The sequence below is a fragment of the Pelobates fuscus genome, chromosome 6 (genome assembly GCF_036172605.1).
Source record: "Pelobates fuscus isolate aPelFus1 chromosome 6, aPelFus1.pri, whole genome shotgun sequence".
NCBI lineage: Eukaryota > Metazoa > Chordata > Amphibia > Anura > Pelobatidae > Pelobates > Pelobates fuscus.
The window spans coordinates 228,393,648-228,413,462 of NC_086322.1; the positions used below are offsets into that span (position 1 = coordinate 228,393,648).

Consider the following 19,815-nt stretch of genomic DNA (forward strand, 5'->3'; position numbering starts at 1 on the left):
CTTACCCTTGTTCTGCAGGAGCGACCATCTTTACGTCCTCTGAATTCTATTATATCTAGCTAAATTCCATGCAGGAAACTGAGAGCCAGGGACTTCAGATATATACTCTAAGACTGTTTCAGTTGTTTGTTTTTTCACCTAATTTTCAGCTGGATAAGTACCGCTTCCGATCAAAGAGAACATATAAATATGGCTGACCAGGAAAGATGTTTAAGTAAGGATATGCCCCTATATGTATGCATAACAAATTAATGCACAGAGTGGAGGTATTCTATACAATCAAGAGGGAGCTGTAGTGCCAGGGATATGTATTTCTGGTAATGTAGTATCCCTTTAATGTGAAAGGGCAGCTGAATAACTTTTCAGAAATGTTTTGTAATATTGTTCTCAAATTGTTCTCAGTCTCAAACAAAATTTATCAGGAATCTTATTTAACTCCTTAAAGGGACACTCCATGACCCATATACAAAAAAATAATAAAAAAATTAATCACTCTTTACTCTTTTTTTAAAAGCATGCTTTTAATTATGCATGTTTTAGTCGGGGGGTGTATTTTGCAACAACATATATTGTCTGCTGCCTTTGCAAGCCCTCCACTTCTTCCCCAATGCAGACTTTCTGCGGCTGTCCAATCATAGACTTCCCAGTGCAGCTCAATGAGAAGTCTTTGCAAGACAGGTGCTCTGTGCAATTGACTGCCCCCACTGAGCTACACAAACCAGGAAGTAACTTGACCTGTTGTCTGCTTCAAAGCCAGGGAGGTGTAACAAGGTTCATTTATAAAAGTACCAATTTCTACTGAAATCTGCACCTTTTGTAAAAATGAAAAGAAAGAGGACACACACTTCACACATAAAGCATATGAGTAAGCGTACATGCTTTCAGGGGTCCAGAGTACATTTGGACATTCCATACTGTTCTCCACAAAACTACCAAACCGATCTGAGTGATATTTGGATATGATGGTCACTCAGATCAGGGCTATCCGGGGATTTTATGGGCTTTCCATGTATTTTGGGTTACTTTTGGGGTGTGTAAAAATTGTTATACTTTTCTGTACCTGGAGATAATTGAGTTTGTACAGTTCCTGACTCAATTATCTCTTAGACACAGAGGATGAGGATCTTGGCAGACCGCCACAGTTAGTATAGCATGGGACATACTAATACTCTTGGTGTGAGCAGGTCTAAATCCCTGCTCACAACAGGGAGATATAGGTATTTGGTGGCCCCCGATTGACCAATGAGCTGTATGCAGAGCTCAAAGTGAGTGCTGCATACAGCCCTTTAAATGCATTTAAAATGGCACTGTCACCATCTAGGGACTTTACAGAATTTACAAAGTACCTGGATGGTGACATCGCCGCTGGTGGTGGCCTCGGGGGCAGGTAAATGGGAGATTACTTACATGAACCTGTCCCACCATCTTTCTTGCGCTGCTCCTCTTCGAGAGCTAACATATCACTGCTGTACTCTCTCACATGCGCGAGACTTCAACATTGAGGTACATGGGGGATTCCGCAAGACCACAAAAGCCCCATTTTCTACCAAGACCATTCTAAGACTATTTGAAGGTCTGACATTGTCCCACATTGCATTTTTTAGTTTGCAGGTGGATGTCCATGATATTAAGATTTGTGGACACACGGGAAATATTATCTGGGTGGTTATTGATCAGATAAGCTGTGCTTCCAAGCAAACAAGTCTTAATGTTTGCCACTTTCGATAGCAAAGGTTACATGCAGATACACTTGAAAGAGGTATTGACTTGTATGTGTACATTACAAAATAATACACACAAAAGCCATACTACAGGTAATACAACAAAATGTTGTCTCTACTTCCAAACACGCCAAATGCCATTGCACAAACCCTAACTTCTTACACGTGACTAATTCTGCAATCATATATAAACATACATACGGTAGTTAACCACAAATATATATATAGCTAACTAAAGAAAAAAGTTACCTGTGCTCTTCCCAAATCCCTATGCATATTTAAACAAACGGAGGTTATTTAGTGACTCCAATGACCATTAGAGGGATGCCCACCTGCCACGTCAACGCACTGACTATTCACCTTGCTTCTTTGAGCTTCATGCAAAGATATCTCTAATGAGACAGAGAGGGATATTTTTCTAAACCCCTACATTCTTATCAGAGGTCAAACGTTTCTTGTAGTTGGCCACCAGGTTTGCACACATTTCAGGAGGGATTTTGTCCCACTGCTCTTTGCAGATCCTGTTCCAAGTCTTTAAGGTTTTAAGGCTGACGTATGGCAACTCGAACCTTCAGCTCCCTCCACAGATTTTCTATGGGATTAAGGTCTGGAGACTGGCTAGGCCATGTCATGACCTTAATATGCTTATTCTTGAGAAACTCCTTTGTTGCCTTGGCTGTGTGTTTTGGGTCATTGTCATGCTGGAATACCCATTCACGACCCATTTTCAATGCCCTGGCTGAGGGAAGGAGGTTCTCACCCAAGATTTGACGGTACATGGCCCTGTCCATCGTCCCTTTGATGCGGTGCAGTTGTACTGTCCCCTTAGTAGGAAAACACTTCCAAAGCATAACGTTTCCACCTCCATGTTTGACGCTGGCAATAGTGTTCTTGGGGTCACAGGCAGCATTCCTCCTTCTCTAAACTGGATATGTTGAGTTGATACCAAAAAGCTTGATTTTGGTCTCATCTGACCACAACACTTTCACCCAGTTCTCCTCTGAATAATTTAGATGTTCATTGACAAACTTCAGACGGGCCTGTACATGTGCTTTTTTGAGCCAGGGGACCTTGCGGCCGCTGCCGGATTTATAGTCCTTCAAGGTGTAGTGTGTTACCAATTGTTTTCTTGGTGACTATGGTCCCAGCTACCTTAAGATCATTAGCAAGATCCTCCCCTGTAGTTGTGCGCTGATTCCTCACCGTTCTCATGATCATTGAAACTCCATGAGGTGAGATCTTGCATGGAGCACCAGACGAAGGGAGACAATTATTTTGTGTTTCTTCCATATTCAAATAATCGCACCAACTGTTGTCACCTTCTCACCAAGCTGATTGACGATGGTCTTGCAGCCTTGTAATAGGTCTACAATCTTGTCACTGACATCCTTGGACAGCTCTTTAGTCTTGGTCATGGTGGAGAGTTTGGAATCTGATTGATTGATTGCTTCTGTGGACAAGTTTATTTTATACAGGTAACGAGTGTTCCTAATTTCAGCTTGTTACCTGTAGAAAAGACACCTGGGAGCCAGAAATCTTTCTGATTGATGGGGGATCAAATACTTATTTCACTTATTGACATGCAAATCAATGTAAAACTTTTTTTTTTTTTTAATTCTTTATTTTTGTTGTGCATAGTTTAAACATGTGGGTTTGCACTGCCACAACAGCCGGTGCAACCAAGTTTGTATTCACATTTAATCACATGGCATTATAGAAAAACATTGCACTATTTTTTTTTTTTGAAACAGGAAAATGAACAGGATTATATCTTAAGTTTCATAGAAAGCAAAGAGAAACAATAGCTTGGCTCGCAGATGGGCTCCACCTAGTAGTCACATTGATAGGAACTGTCAGGCTAGGACTATACATTACAGAGTTGGGCTAATCATACCTATCCCAGAGTCTGACTACACAAGGTTATGTCATGAGCATAGTTGTGAATGTGCTATGGTGGGTGTAAGCAAGAGAACAGAAAATTAATATAACAGGCTAGGGCATTGTACAGTCACGCAGTTATAGCTTAATCGCCTTAGGTTACATGCTCCTCCAGAAACTAGCGTAATGCAGGTTACAGATGTCAAGTTTAGCGCAGGCTGAGTTATCATATCAAATGCAATGGGTCACGATGAGGTCTACTAGCTTACGGCATAAAATATATATTTTTAACTTAAGTAAATGTGGGCTTTCAAGAGTACTACACAGTTGAACTTCGATATTACCGCTGCCAGTCGTAGGTAGTCGGGCGGCCACCGGGGTTGAGTGCATTCCTGTATTATTAGGTATTAACAGTAGACATAATAATGTAATAGTATGGCTACGGTGGATGTTAGGCGCCGTTTAGGTGGCAAGAGGTAAATAGGTAGCTGCTCTTAGGTAGCTGATGTAAACCTACAGCTCCTCTTGTTTAGTCAGTGTCCTGTGGTGTTGTGAGAGTCTCTATGCTGGCATGTATAACTTCCTCCACTCGGGTACTGATCCATCACCATGGCAGTTCAGCTTTGCAGGTGCTCATCTGTGTGTGGTAAGTCGCCCCATGTCAGGCTTTGAGGTCCAGGGGGTGCAGCGCTGGAAGTCGTGTAGGTCTGCTTGGCTGTTACACGCTGCAGCACACTTTCATTCCGCGCCTTCTGCACTCGGCCCCACCAAGGAACAACCAGTGCGGGCCGGGGGTCTCTCACTCTCCCAGACCGCGGTGAGTATTTCCACGGTTTTCTTGTGCTTGAAGCTCTCCGGCAGGGCAGATGCTGTGCCCGCGGTTCAAGGGGGCTCCATGGTGCAGGAGCAGATAATGATGAGCTGTCTGCCGTCGCCATTTTGTGGGGCCGGTCGATGGTCCTGTGCGCCTCAGCCCCCACCCGTCTCAGGCTCCCCTCAGCGGGGACCGGGATGACCCCCCCGGTCCAAAGTGGGGGAAAGCAGGGCCGGCAAGCAAATCTGACAGTCTGTGGCAGCCGGGGAGGAAGACGCAGCAGCGGCCGTCCACCGCGCTCCCATTCCGGGTAGGCCGCAGCCCTCGAAGCTCCGCGCCCCCTTCAGAGGACCAGAACTCCCGATCTCGGGGTCTGCCACCGCTCCCACATCTATGGGGTGTCGTGTAGGCCCGTTTTGTGTGCAAAATCCCGCTGTAGGTAGCTTAAAGGGCCCGGTTTCTCCGGAGCCTCTCCTCCATGCGACCGGTTAGCATGGCGGTCCGGCCCCGCCCCCCCCAATGTAAAACTTTTTTGACATGCATTTTTCTGGATTTTTTTTTTTCTTATTCTGCCTCCCACTGTTAAAATACACCTATCATTAAAATTATAGACTGATCATTTCTTTTTCCGTGGGCAAACATTCAAAATCAGCAGGGGATCAAATACTTTTTTTCCCTCACTGTAGCTAATTACCCACAGAAACATCTACTTAGCAGCACACACGTACATGCAAACACACAGGCTCTCACTCATTCATGTAGGCATATATTCACCAAATAAACAGGCAAGCTCTTAAGTGCAACCACACACGCCATTTGTGATCTAGAAGGAGTAAGCGCCACAATATTGGTCTTATAGCCTAATCCTCTATAGAGTTCTGTATTATACAAGGATATATTTTTTTATTCATTTTTTGTAATCTGCCTATTAGTATTTAATTCTTCAGCTACTATGTTTTACTCGTTTTATTTTTTTAATTGTGCCCCTGCGGCAGAAATTGATTGGAAGTAACTTGTTCTTGGAATACATAAATTGTTTACTTTGAGGAAGGCGTGTTCCAGCCTTGCATGATATTCACTCTCTGTGTCGATATTACCTGTCAGTTATGTTCCATTTGATAGCAGAGGGATGCATTTTACTGAAAGCTTAGAAGTATTTCCTGCCTCAGGCTTACATTAAAATCTGTTGTGGTCTGTTGTATTTCCTTTTTAAGCCCTTCACCACAGAGAAATGATTTTCTGCTGGTTTGCCATTACTGTAGATATTATATAAAAAAAAAAAAAGGCATGTGTTTAAATACTACCTGCTAACAACTGCAACTGTAGCCAATAGCAATATGAAGCTACAACGGATTAACTAAACTCCTTATAGAGTCACAGAATGGGTGCGGTTTGTATCTGATGAAGAATATTAGCAATTCTCTTTAGTAATCACTCTAAAATTGAAAAAACATACACTGTAGGAACAATACAAGACTAAGTAAAACTGCATATTATCCTCTTAAAGTGTATTTGTCACTTCTCTGGGATTTATGCAATTCAATAAAACACTGAAAATCTCTTATTTGTGTTAACCGTTTTGTTTTGTGAGATGTTCTGTTTTCTTTTAAATTTATATTTACGATGTAGCAAATGACATCTCAATCCAGTTCAGACAAGGCAAAGCCAGGGCAGACATTGCAAATGAAGATGGGAAAAAGACAGATTGTTTAATTTCTCCCCTTTTCTGTTCTCTGCTCTCTATGCTGACTGCCAAGAAAAGGAGAGTTTGTAACAATGACTGGCAGGGACCTAAGATGGAGGCTGCGCAGATTAACCCTCTTTGAAACCGTCAGATATTTTATAGATTACATTAGCCAGATAGCTGTCAGACAGGGAGGGCCAAACTGCACCAACCTAGGGCCACTGGCGGAACCAGAGCCTTATCTCGGGAGGGGCACTCAAAGATTATTTAAAGAAACAATCCAGGCATTATAACCATTACAGCTCTCTGTAGTGATTATGGTGCCAGGAGTGCCGTGGTGCCCACCCAGAGTAAATAGTCAAACCGTTTAAGAACAGTTTGACAATTTACCTGGGGTCTGCCAGGATAGGGGCTGTAGTATGGGGATAGGGCCTCTAGGTAGGTAGGTAGGTGTGTGTGTGTGTGTGTGTGTGAGAGAGAGACAGTGTGTGTATGGGGGTGCAGTGGGAACACTGTGTGTAGGAGGGGCAGTGTGTGTTTTTGTTAGTGGTGTAGTGTAAGTATGGGAGTGCATTGTATATATGGGGTGCAGTGGGAACACTGTGTGTATGGAGCCAGTGTGTGTATGAGGGTGTAGTGGGGGAAGTATGTGTATAGGAGTGCAGTGGGGGCAGTGTGTGTGAATGGGAGTTTAGTGGGGGAGTGTGTGCATGAGGGGTGCAGTGTTTATGTGGGGGAGCACTGTGTGTATGGAGGTGCAGTGTGTGTGTTGGGGAGAAGTGTGTGTATGGGGGTACAGTGGGGGCAGTGTGTGTATGGTGGTGCAGTGTATGTGTGGGGATGCAGTTTGGGCAGTGTGTATTGGGAGAAGTGTGTGTATGGGGGTAGAGTGGAGCAGTGTGTGTATGGGGTGCATTTTGTGCAGTGTGTGTATGGGTATACAGTGGGGGCAGTGGGTGCATGGGGTGCAGTTTGGGCAGTGTGTGTATGGGGGTACAGAGTGGGCATTGTGTGTGTGGGGGCACTGTGTGTATGGGGGTGCAGTTTAGGCAGTGTGTGTATGGGGAGAAGTGTGTATGGGGGTAGAGTGGGGGCAGTGTGTGTATGGGGGTGCAGTGGGGGTAGTGTGTGTATGGGGGTGCAGTGGGTGTAGTGTGTATGGTGGGGGGAGGGGCTGATTACAACAAATAAGTGTTTTGTTTTTTTAATAAAAAAAAATGCTTTATATCCTCCCTCCTTACCATTGCCCAGGGAGGGGGGATATCCATTCTATAAAGCCCTAATGGTCCTCGTGGAGAATCCCCGTCGGTTCTAGTGGGTGAGTGAATTCTAGCCTGCACCTCCTGGGCTAGAGTTCACTCTAGCGAGAATGGAGCATTGCTATGGTAACCGCGGCAACGCTCCATGCTCGCGAGAGGAGACCCGGCTGAGCTGCAAGCTAGAGCTCCCGGGTCTCCTCTCCCTCCCATGCCGGACACCCAGCAATGTGCCAGCGGACCGTTGAGTGAGATCTCTGATCTTTCCTCCGGTCCATGAAGGCACTTAGCAGGGTCGGCGCTTGGATAGCACCGGCCCTGCAGGAGAGAGCGTCAGATCTCGGGGGGAGGGGCAATTGCCCTGTTGTCCCCCTCCCCCACCCTCCTGTTCCGCCACTGCCTAAGGCTTATAAAACTACAATGTTCATTATGTTTTGCAAAGTCTTGCAAAGTTTAAGGCTGACTAAGCATACTGGGAGTTGTAGTCCTGCAAAAACTAGGCATCCACCTTTTGGCCATTTGCTTGTATTTGTGGATTTAAAAGAGCTAACATTTATTTAAAAATTGCAATCCATTTATGGATTGTTAATACTTATAATGTTAATAAAATATATTACCGACTAAACGAAGCCCTACTCAGCAACCTGATAGTGACCACGGAAACCCGAACCAAACTCACCCAATACTTCGCAGACAACGCTACCCCTGACGTGACACCCCTCTGTGTGTGGGAGGCTCACAAATGCGTTATCCGGGGTTACTTCATAGCCAAAGGCGCAGCCATGAAAAGGGAAAAGGCAGCTAGACTGGCGGCCATAATCGCGGACATACAGGTGGTAGAGGCTAGACACAAACTAACCAGTCTCCAAAGTGATGGGGCCAGAATACTGACACTGCGCAGGGAGCTGGCCTCCATCATGAACACAAACTACCAAAGGGCACACCTGCGCTCCAAAGCTTTCTTCCATACAAACGCCAACAAATGTGGTGCCTTGTTGGCCCGCATGATAGCCAAGAAAAGGGCAGAATCATACATCCCTAAAATCCGCGACAAAGACGGGCGCCTAAAACACCTCCCTGGAGATACTACGCGGGGCTCTACGCCATACACCCTGACAGGGAGCCACCGCGTTTGGGGGACGACCTACCTGAGACCAGACAATATCTACACACACGCATTCACAAACGCCTCCCCCGAGACGCCACGAACACCCTAGATGAACCGATCGCACCGCACGAACTTGCCTGGGCCATTAAAACGTCGAAACAGGGTAAATGCCCGGGCCCCGACGGCCTCCCCACTAGGTACTATAAAAAATTTGCAGACGTATTATCACCGCACCTCCTGACTGCCCTCAACGCCCTTCGAGACGGAGCTAGACTACCCACACAGACTCTAGCGGCAAATATTTCCCTAATCCCAAAAGAAGGCAAGAACCCGGAATACAGTGCAAGCTACAGGCCTATCTCCCTGCTAAATTGTGACCTCAAACTGTTCACAAAAATCCTAGCCCACAGATTACAAGACTACCTCCCTGACCTCATACACCGAGACCAAACAGGATTTACACCACAGAGGGAAGCACGGGACAACACCATTCGAACACTTGACCTGATACACACAGCACAGTCCAGAAAGGAAGGCCTTCTCTTGCTCTCCACAGACGCGGAGAAGGCCTTCGATCGCATAGACTGGGGCTTCATGCTAGCTGTACTGGAGGCAATAGGCCTGGGCCCACATATGATGTGTTGGATTAGGGGTACTCTACGCCCACAGCAAGGGTATGTGTGAACGGGTCGTTCACGGACCCATTCCCCATTCAGAACGGCACAAGACAGGGATGCCCCCTGTCCCCCCTACTGTTCGTGCTGGCACTAGAGCCATTCCTTAACTCAGTCCGAGACAAGCCGACCATTCGAGGACTGCAAGTAGGGCAGACAAGACACGTAGTGGCCGCCTTTGCGGACGATCTGTTGTTTTATGTCACCCAGCCCGAAACATCCATGCCCGCAATCATGGAAGAGTTCCGACTCTACGGCCAGCTCTCTAACTTCAAAATCAACCTCACAAAGTCCTCAGTGCTGAATGTCTCGATCCCCCCCAGCAGAGCAGATGCCCTGAAACACACGCTCCCATTTCAATGGTCAGACACTACCATAAAATACCTAGGCACCACTATACCGAGGGACCTGACACACCTCTACGCCACTAACTTTCAACCCATCCTGACCACTATACGCAGGGACCTAGAGGAATGGACCAAGGTCCGTCTCTCCTGGTTTGGCCGGATTGGAGTACTGAAGATGAACATCCTGCCCAGGGTGCTCTATCTGTTCCAGACGCTCCCAATTCACATTCCCGAGGCCTTCTTCTCAACACTGCGCTCCATGGCCCTCAGGTTTACATGGCACAACCTGCAGGCACGGGTCAAACACGACACACTCACGCTACCCAAGCGGAAGGGGGGCCTGGCCCTCCCAGACTTCCAGGTCTACTACAAAGCTACACACCTCCAGAGGATAGTGGAATGGTCCAAAACAGGGGTCCACAAACTGTGGAAGGAAGTAGAGTCAGAACAGATAACCAGACCGATAGGGCTCCTTCCATGGCTAGACCACCACCAGGGTAGACAGCTGGCTAATTCACACCCCCTAATTAGGGCGACCTTACTGGTCTGGCACAAACTGGGGACGTCCTCCTCACTCACCACGCCCATCTCTCCACTCCTCCCCCTGACCCACAACGACGCCTTCCCACCCGGACTAGACGCTGGCCCGTTCCAACGTATGCTGGGAAAACCACTACCCAGACTCTGTCATGCCACCACCAACGGCACGGTGTGGACGCTTGAGTCCCTGATGCCTGCTGAGAGACCGACATTCATGACGCTGTTCAAATATAGGCAACTACTAGACTACCTGCACACCACCACCAGAAACGCCCACGCCCACAGGCCACTTACGGACTTTGAAACGCTTTGCCAAGACCCAGACCCGTTGGCAAAGGGGCTGTCCACGCTCTATGGCCTCCTCATGGAAGCGAAGAGGCTACCCCCACCGAGCTACATGGGTAAATGGGAAACGGACCTGGGGACCACTCTCTCGCCAACCCAATGGGAAAAGATCTGTACCCTTTCCCTTCACTGTGCGACATCCAGTGGCATACAGGAAACGGCATACAAGGTGCTATCCCGCTGGTACCGCACGCCCCAGGCCAACCACTCCTATGACCCCACCACCACCAACAAATGTTGGAGATGTGAGAAAGCACAGGGCACTTTCTTCCACATCTGGTGGACATGCCCCTTGATCCAACCCTATTGGGCAGCGATCCACGCGATTCTCACACGCTTCTCTGACACACCACCCCAACTGGACCCAGCAGTCTTCCTCCTGCACCACACCACAACCCGTAGCTCAACCTATAAAAAATCCTTGCCGATCAGGATACTAAACACCGCCAAAAGCCTAATTCCACTATACTGGAAACAACGAACCCCGCCACCTGTATCTGCCTGGTTCAGGCGCATGGAAGAGCTCAAGACGCTGGAGGAGCTTATCTCACACGCAGAGGGGAGAGAACAGTCATACATGACGACATGGACACACTGGATACTGACCACAGCGAAACCCGACTTCCAAACACTCCTCAAGGACTGACCAGACAGACAGCGGGGACAAAGACCGCACAGGCGAGCGGGTGAGACAGGGACTGACCGCAATACCACACACCTAGTACATAGAGCCACTAAACACAGCAACTGAGGATATAGATTAGGCCCTGACGGGGACACGGGACCATCCAGACCCAGAGGGCGTTGGTAACACCTACCCCCCCCCCCCCCCCCCCTCTCCCCCCCTCCTCACCCCCTCCCGGGCCGAACGAGGTTGCGGGTCACGCAGCGGAACTGCGACTCCGCGGATCACCGCTGTACCATTGAAAACATAACCTTTCATCTATTAATTTGGAAACCTCCGTGTTTCCCTGCATTGGTATATAGATTCTCCAGGCTCTCTAGTACTGTATCTGACAACTTTCATGAGCCATTTATTGAAACCTGCGAGTTTCACCGAAGCACCTTTGAGACACCTATTCTTATTCTTGTTTGACTGTATATTGTTGAAAACCTGAATAAAAATTTAATTCACAAAAAAATATATTACAATATGTCAACTCTGACGATTATTAAGCATTCATTGTAGTGGTGTTATTAATTGGGGTTTGATCTGAGACTGTGACGACATTTGTTTATTAAAGGAGCATTATAGGGTCATACAACAAACATATATTTCTGACCCTATAGTGTTCAAGCCACCATTTAGCCCTCCTGGCCCTATCTTGCCACCCTAAATATAGTATAATCTTACTTGTACTTAAGCCTGAAGCTGCTGCTTTTGTCCCTGTTTGCCTCAGACCTGCAAACTGTCTGCTGACATCATCAGAAGTGTTGTTCTGAGCCAATCACAATGCTTTCCTATAGGATTGGCTGATACTGTCAAGAAGGCAGATCAGAGGCAAAGACCAGCACAAGTCAAACACAGCCCTGGCCAATCAGCATCTCCTCATAATCGCGGAATTGAATCAATGAATCTCTATGAGGAAAGTTCAGTGTCTGCATGCAGAGGGAGGAGATACTGAATACTTGGATGCATTTTAGGCAGCCATGACCCAGGAAGGATCTCTAACAGCCATCTGAGGAGTGGCCAGTGAGGTTATCACTAGGCTGTAATGTAAACACTGCATTTTCTCTGAAAAGACAGTGTTTACAGCAAAACGCCTGAAGGTAATTACTCTACTCACCAGAACAAATCCAATAAGCAGTAGTTGTTCTGGTGAACATAGTGTCCCTTTAATTATTCAGTGTTTCTTTTTAAAACACTGTATCTTTGTAAAATTATCGTATGTACTATTCTCATTAATTTAAAGGCATGCCAGCCACTCCATAGATATGAGATAGGTATGAGATTTTTTTGTTGGAATATAAGTGCTAATTGTATGAAATGAATCTGATTTCTTTAACTGTTTGTAATGTGTGGTATTCCATATAAAAAAAGAGTAATTCTACTAATAAAAAATAAAAGACTGCATTATTATGGCATTTTGAACATGTTTGCTGGGTTTATAGGAATAAATGTGAAACCGAACCTATAGTTCTTAAAAATACCAATAATATTTTTTTTCAGGAATATAAGTTTCATTCTGTTGTGCTTACATCTGTCTACCCCACTTTATTATCATTTCTGCTGACATCTTCTGCGATCTTGTCCAATCCAAAGCTTCTCATAGAGAAGCATTGGACACTTGATACACATGCACTGTGCTCATACAATGAAATGCTGTTATGAGTAATACGCAAAAAAAAGCCCAGTTCCTACTGATTGAGCTATGGAAACGTTGCCCCTCCATCACACAATTACTGACATCCCACAATGATTTTATGCTACAAAGGCCTCAATTTAATAAGCTTTCCAAATGATTCAATACTGTTAGAAATTTTTTCCAAATTTTTTATCTGCAAAGATTCCCATAGACTTTAATGGTGAGTTCTGTAGATAGATCATTTGGAAAACGTATTTAATCCGAATTGTGAGAATATTTTTAATTGTAAGAGTATTTTTCATTCAGTTGCTTTAAGCTGCTGTTCCTTTTGCAGCTTCCAGTCTCAGATCATGGGACGATGTATCACTACTTTTAAAGGTAAAAATAAGCAGTGAGAATAAAATGGTAACGTGTTTCATTTTTATAGCAACACTTTTTTAAAGTAACATTTTAGTAGCACTTAACGCATACAGGAAGATATTTATTTGCTGCCTCATATGCAAGCCATTTGTCTCTTTTATTGTCAATCCGCACATATTTTACATCATTTCCCTTACACTTGGAAGCTTTTTTTATGTAAGACAAGTGATATGCAGATATGTTAAAGCTGCACAAGGAAACTAATGGGAAGCCAACGTATCTGTTTTTATACATACATCAGTTAGGTTTTATCAATTTAATGAATATGAATTATATTTCTTATTTTATAAATATGGGTTAGAATTAATATTCTCCCTCTTAGTAATTCTAGTTAAAATACATGTAATTTCTACTGATTTCCCAAGTAGCAGATCAAATATTGTATCCCTCTGGTTTAGAAATCTTGTTGACGCTTAAAGGGTTCTTCACTGAAGTCTGAATAGTCCCGTACCAAATAGGACAAAAACATTTGGTTGCGTCCAGGTCCGTTCTGACTACAAAACCAGGACATTGTTCCACTATTTAGCAATGTCTGGATTTTACTAAACAGGACTCAATATTTGATGCTTAAATCTAGACAAAATTCAGGCTCAGATTTTAATTGTTTGAAATATATACCCGCTGGGACTCATTTTTGCTAACACAGCCACGTGCTGGGAAATTGAATTTGAATCATAATAGAAAAAAACCCAAAACCGAAACTAAGACAGAAATTATTTTAACACAATGCACACAATTTCTCTTAAATGTTCAATCTGCATCACTGAGCTATGGGCCATGCAGTCTTACATAGCACATCATCAACGTTGAACATTCATATTGGTGTACTACTACTTTGCTATCTGTATACATAGCAACAAGGTTATATTATGTAAAAGTTTAACACTAATGGAGAGTTGTCAAGAAGTACTGTGCTAGTTAAAAAGATTGTTGATACCTCTAACAGCCATCAGCAAATTGAGTCCAAGAAAAAAAATATGGACAATGAAAGTTTTGTGTTAAGGAAGAATTGTAATTATTATTATTATTTTTTTAAAATGTACATGTTAATGGTATAGATAATTGCTAGATTTTAAAGTTTTGACATTAAGGAACACTTTTTCCGGCCGCATATAACAGCTAGCATCACAATATAAACACATGTGCCTCAATTTAATATTATTCAAATAATCACTACTTTTTCAAATGATGTATCTACAAAAGTCACTATAAAAGCCTATGGAATTTTTGTAGATAACTTTTTAAAAAGTTTTTTTTTTTTTTTTTAAACAGATTGTAATCATTTGAAAAGCTTATTCAAAAGAATTACATTGAGGCCGTGGTGTGGCCAAAATGTGTGCCCTTCAGTTTAAGTGTGAAGTGTGAACATGCTGACTGAGAGACAGTAAATGTCCACATGAAGGCGGAAAGGGCTGACGATCTGACTGTGATTAGGTATTGTGGATATGTTAATCTCTAAGCAGACAGCAATGGGTGTTTAGATAAATAACAATATTCAGAATAACTGTTTGTCAGCAGTCATGTAGATTTTTTTTTATAAGCAAAGGAACTTTAATCGTAAACTATAGATAATTTTCTGTATTTGTTTCTTTTTGTGCATTAAGCAGAAATACTTCAAATATTTACTTTACATTGTATTTATTTTAACACAGATTTTGGAGAAGTCATGCACAGAAATTTTACAAGTAGAACCATCATCTGTCTGTGTTGGTGGTAAGTAAGACCATGTGCTTTATAAAACAAAACCAAAGATAGATAGTAGAATTCTATCTAGAAAACATTTTCAGTTAATCTGAATGAATTTGGAGAAAATACATTTTGTTTCATCTGAAACTATTTTTGTCTGTTAGTCGAGTCTTTTCAGACAAACTTTGGCCTATTGTTTTTTGGTTTGGGATTTTAATTTGGACAAATGGAATGCTGCAATCTCCACCAAATCTTCAGTAATTTAGATAAAAAGATAAGTCCCTAATGTGATAACCTTTTGTGGAACTGCCATACTTAAGGTACCACACTTGGGAGAGAACTGTATTTAGTAGATGATTCACTATTTTGGTATAAGGATTCCAAATTAGGGAGCTATATAATAAACAGGTGAAAGATTAAAATGAACAAAGGCCCTTTTCTTAATTTTGGTCTTTCAACTGTTTAGTGCATAGCTCCCTAATTTGGTAGATCCCTAATTTGATACCCTGACATAGGATTTCCATACTTAAGGCTACCAAATAAGGGAACAGTTTAGTAGATAGCTCCCTAATTTGGAAGCCGTATGTGAAAAAGCCAATTTATAGACACCAAATTAGGGAGTTATCTCTTAAAAGCTGATCTTTTAGCTGCTTAGTAGATAACTGCCTAAATAAAATTGGTACCGATATATGGGTTTGCTATGTGAATTGAGGGTATCAAAATAGGGATCTGTTTAGTAGAAAGCTCCCTTATTTGGTATCATTAATTATGGCAATCCTACATAAGGATACAAAATTACAGAGCTATCTACTAAGCAACTGAAAATGAACAAAAGCCGCTTTTTTTTTTTGTCTTTCAGCTGCTAGCAGATAGCTCCCTAGTTTAACAAATAAGGGAACTACCTACTAAATAAACATAACAGCTTCCTTAAATATATGAATTTCACATAAGGGTACCACGTTTGTGAATTTACTAAAATGAATGAATCACTCATGAAAGAATTTAGTTTATTGCATAATTAGTTTGGAGATTTAGAATTTGGTTGAATGAACATGAGATAAATCTAATAAATAATTGACAGACTGAGCAGCATGCAGGCACATTGATTGATTACATACACTGTTTATATGCTTTTTTTCATTCAGTTGCTGTAGAGGACTGTAAAAATCAAATAAATCTTCCCTACTATACCACCTAACATTGGGATATATGCAACTGGGATACGTGCAGGCCCTGAGGGGACATTGCCAAGGATGGGACTCGCATCTTTGGCAACGCCCATAACGGGCAGGTTTGTTTGGTAAAAAAAACAGGCCTGCCCACTGCAGGGGTGTGCCAGCCTGCAACAAGCATGCCTGGCTGACTGACAGCCTGTCTGTCCCTTACTGACAGGACCATGCAGGTAGCACTGCTGAAGTGCTCTCTGCATAGTCCTAGTGTCTGCTGTACAGAGCGAACGTCTTTAAATATGCACTCACACTGTGCTCCCAGGGAACTGTCCCCAGATATGGAATACCAGGGGACTAAACCAGGACAGGACCTAGAAATCAGGACTGTCCTGTTCAAAGTGTGACTGTTAGGAGGCATTACCTACTCAAGCTATTTACTGTTCTAGCCAACTAATTAAAAAATATATATATAAATATATATATATATATATATATATATATATAAAATTAGTTAAAGAATAGAATCTTGAGCTTAAAAAATAAATAGTAAATAAAAGTAGAAATTTTGCCATATAGCCATACATTTTTGCATTCAAATAATTTTAGTTTTGCTTTTGAACAAAAATAAGTCATAGTACATATGCATGCAATGCACTAGAGTACTCAGAAGAATAAAAAAAATTGAGCGTGGAAAATTACAGAAGGTGATGTCTCCAGGGCTCGTTTTGGAACCCTTGTGTATAGTTGGATCGGAAGAAAATGCTTGGATTTACTTTGCAAAATGTTCACATCTGTACTGCACATGCTTGCCATCTCTTTTGAAAATTGATGAAAAACTTAGTAACCATATTACAACCTGATTGAGTATTGTAGAGGCAGTAAATTACTTTTTTTCCATACAGGATCTACAAATTCTTAATTTTAGACGGATTCATAGATTTTATTTTATGTGTAAAGTAATTAATGTTACAGGTAATTTTTCTATGATTCTCCATGGACAGTTATTGCTTCTAATTGTTTCAGCAGTAGGAATGTATGTCCATTCTTTAGTTTAGCATGCCTAGCTCCTTTGCATTCAGGGCAACTTATCCTGTGAGACATATTTTAATATACCCATAGTGGAAACTGACCAGGTGGTTGAATTGTACTTGATTCACCTAGAATTAAACAGCTCATTGTATGTTACAATGCTTTGTATTAACAAGAAGGGTCTATGGTTACTAGGGAAGGCAACCATTAAGTTACATTTTCAAGGTATTTTATTTACAGGATCATTTAAAATTTAAGGTCAAAATACTAGCAAGCTATGTTTTTAGTTTGGCTACTCTTGCCTTAAATTTAAAGTTGACTTTGAATTCTCACTTTAGTAAATAACCATGTTAGTTTAATGGGCTATTATCACCATAACCATAACAAATGTAGCATTCTAGTGGTTATGGTGTTAGCATGATCCTAGCAACAATCCCTCGTTCTGTGTGAAACAGTTTTTGAGCAATTTGACATAAACCAAGGGTCACCCCAGCCTGCCCCCCTTCATATTGCTGTTGTAGAAGTACAATTTTGTTCAAACTTGTAAGGCAATTATTGGCTGAGCATGAGATGGTGACAAGCTGGCATTCTAAACCATTACAGAGTGCTGTTGCGGTTATTGTGCTTGGAGTAAAATATTTACAACTTTATAAATAGTTATTCCGACATTTTCTTTAGCCAAAGTACTGTACTAAACTGCACTTTTACAAGCATATTCTACCTTTAAAGTTGTCATGTGTATCCTATAAATTGTACTTTTATTATAGTGAGCATAGTAGAAAATTGTACCAACAGTAATCATAATTTTTCTAGTTATACATAATATCTGTGCAGTACACCAATGCAAGCTATTGTATTCCCTTTAATTAATTTTAATTGACTTCATGGTTCTACCTTGACAGCACATGCATGCCTTGAATTTTATCACATGACAGGAGGCTTCGTATTTTGCATAATCTTTCTTTACTAACTCCATAGCAGCAAAGAAAAGAGTGAAAAAACTTAGAACCAATCACAATGTAGTATAGGGTGTAAGAGGCGTGACATATGACATAATTTCCTCTTTCTTTGCTGCTCCATCACAAGAGCTAAGTTCGCAATTTTTCTCTGTCATATTTGCTGAACTGTGATTTATTCATATTCATACTATCATTGTTTACCTAACTGTGATATTGTCATACATTTTATATTGTTTTCTATTGACTACCTCTACCGTGGTGCTCAGGGACATCCCTTCCCTCCACCCCCCCCCCAAGCCCTGGCTTCTGGGGTATTTCCCGGTCCCCAAAAGGATTTTGGACTCCCCAGCCGTTTATTCTCAGCGCCATTACTATTCCCGCTGGCTTCTTCTTTATACCGTGCGTTCGCTGAACTTTCCCACCTTCTGTTCACCCTTTCGCCTCACGTACGGCACTAAAATCTTGCCGTGCGTTTGCGGAAGGACGTTCACTCCTTTCTACCAAACGCTAACCGTTTGGCAGTTTTACACGATCGCCATTTGGCGCTCACATTCGCATGCTTGTTTGCACAAACACCCGAACAGCCTTACCAGAAAGCTCACGTTCGGTTGTTTGTGCTCACGAATGCCTGCATTCGTGCAAATCCTTCATTTGCCGACCAGACTAGGGGAGGTACTATTAGTCCAGCGGCCATTTTAAAGGGATATTGCTAACAGACAAACTGCCTATCTCTACAGCTCTGAGTCAAAGCAAACCTGTTACTATACCCTGCCTGTTTTCAATCAGTGGGACAAAATCAGGTTAGTGTCTAACACTTGGGGTTGGTTAAGCCAGTTGAGTTATCCCTTGTTCTGGCCGGGGTGAGCCCCCATTCATGTGCTGCTGAATGGACCTGTTTATGCAGGACTCCGGTTACCTGGGTGAGCCCCAGTGACAAGCCCTCTCATCACCTTCCTACGACCTACTGGCCCTATAATCTCCAGGTAAATCATTACCGAAACAATACCACCCCTGGTCCCCAGGCCTCTACAGCTAATGTGCCCAAGTGCCCTCACGCATAGTTAATCGGGTGAGCCCCGAGTGTCAATTCCAGAGCAAATGGAGGATTCACAAAACCCCTCAGAGCTCCAGGCCATGATCGCAGCAGCTGTAGCAGCAGCTATGGAAAAGGCCTCCTCTAAGTCCTTCCAGACGGAACAGGACGCCCCTAAGCCCATCTCCAAACGGACTCACTATGGTGCAGACTATGAAGACTCTGACTCTTCCAGGGAACACTCTCATCGGCCTAAACATCACTGGGAAGGTGAGGCCGCTGCACCGCGCAAATCAAAAGGAAAAGCACCTGCTAAACGCAGAACGACCACGACCCCTACGGTCCACGAACCCACTTAGATTTCCTCAGGCGAGGAAAACGCGGAACCCACACATGCACTGGCTGTGCTGGATGAATGGCATGCGGTGGTCCCCGAACAGGAGGACTCCGACAGGGACTCCGCAGCCAACTCTGACCCTTATCTCATAAGGGAGCAGATCCTGGGTGAGCCACAGGACTCCATGACCACATCCATGTGTAACCCACAGGAGGGTACAGAAATTTTCCTTGACAGTTCCGGCCTCCAAATGTTTGACCCTATAACCATCCGTCATCCCCACTCGGAGGAGTGGTCCCCTCCCGAACATTTAGCCAGATTTATGCACTTCTTCAGAAAATCTCAGAATGCCCTCACCCAATTCTGCCAGACAAGGTGGCACACACCCCCGAATTCGACCCACTCATGACCACTTTCATGTCCCGAGGGGGTTGGGACCTGTGCAAGGGCATAGAACGTAGTTTTAAGGGAGCCCAGGACAAGCTGCTAGACGCCATTGGGCCGCTAGC

At 43.4% G+C, this 19,815-nt stretch overlaps 1 protein-coding gene across 1 annotated transcript in view; it reads left to right on the top strand.

The window, feature by feature from the left end:
• Positions 1 to 19,815, top strand: part of ANTXR2 (ANTXR cell adhesion molecule 2) — a 192,201-nt gene that overhangs the window by 43,775 nt on the left and 128,611 nt on the right. The window contains exon 8 of the mRNA XM_063458807.1: positions 14,746 to 14,806. Within this exon, the coding sequence (XP_063314877.1) occupies positions 14,746 to 14,806 (61 nt within the window). The remainder of the gene's footprint in view (positions 1 to 14,745; positions 14,807 to 19,815) is intronic.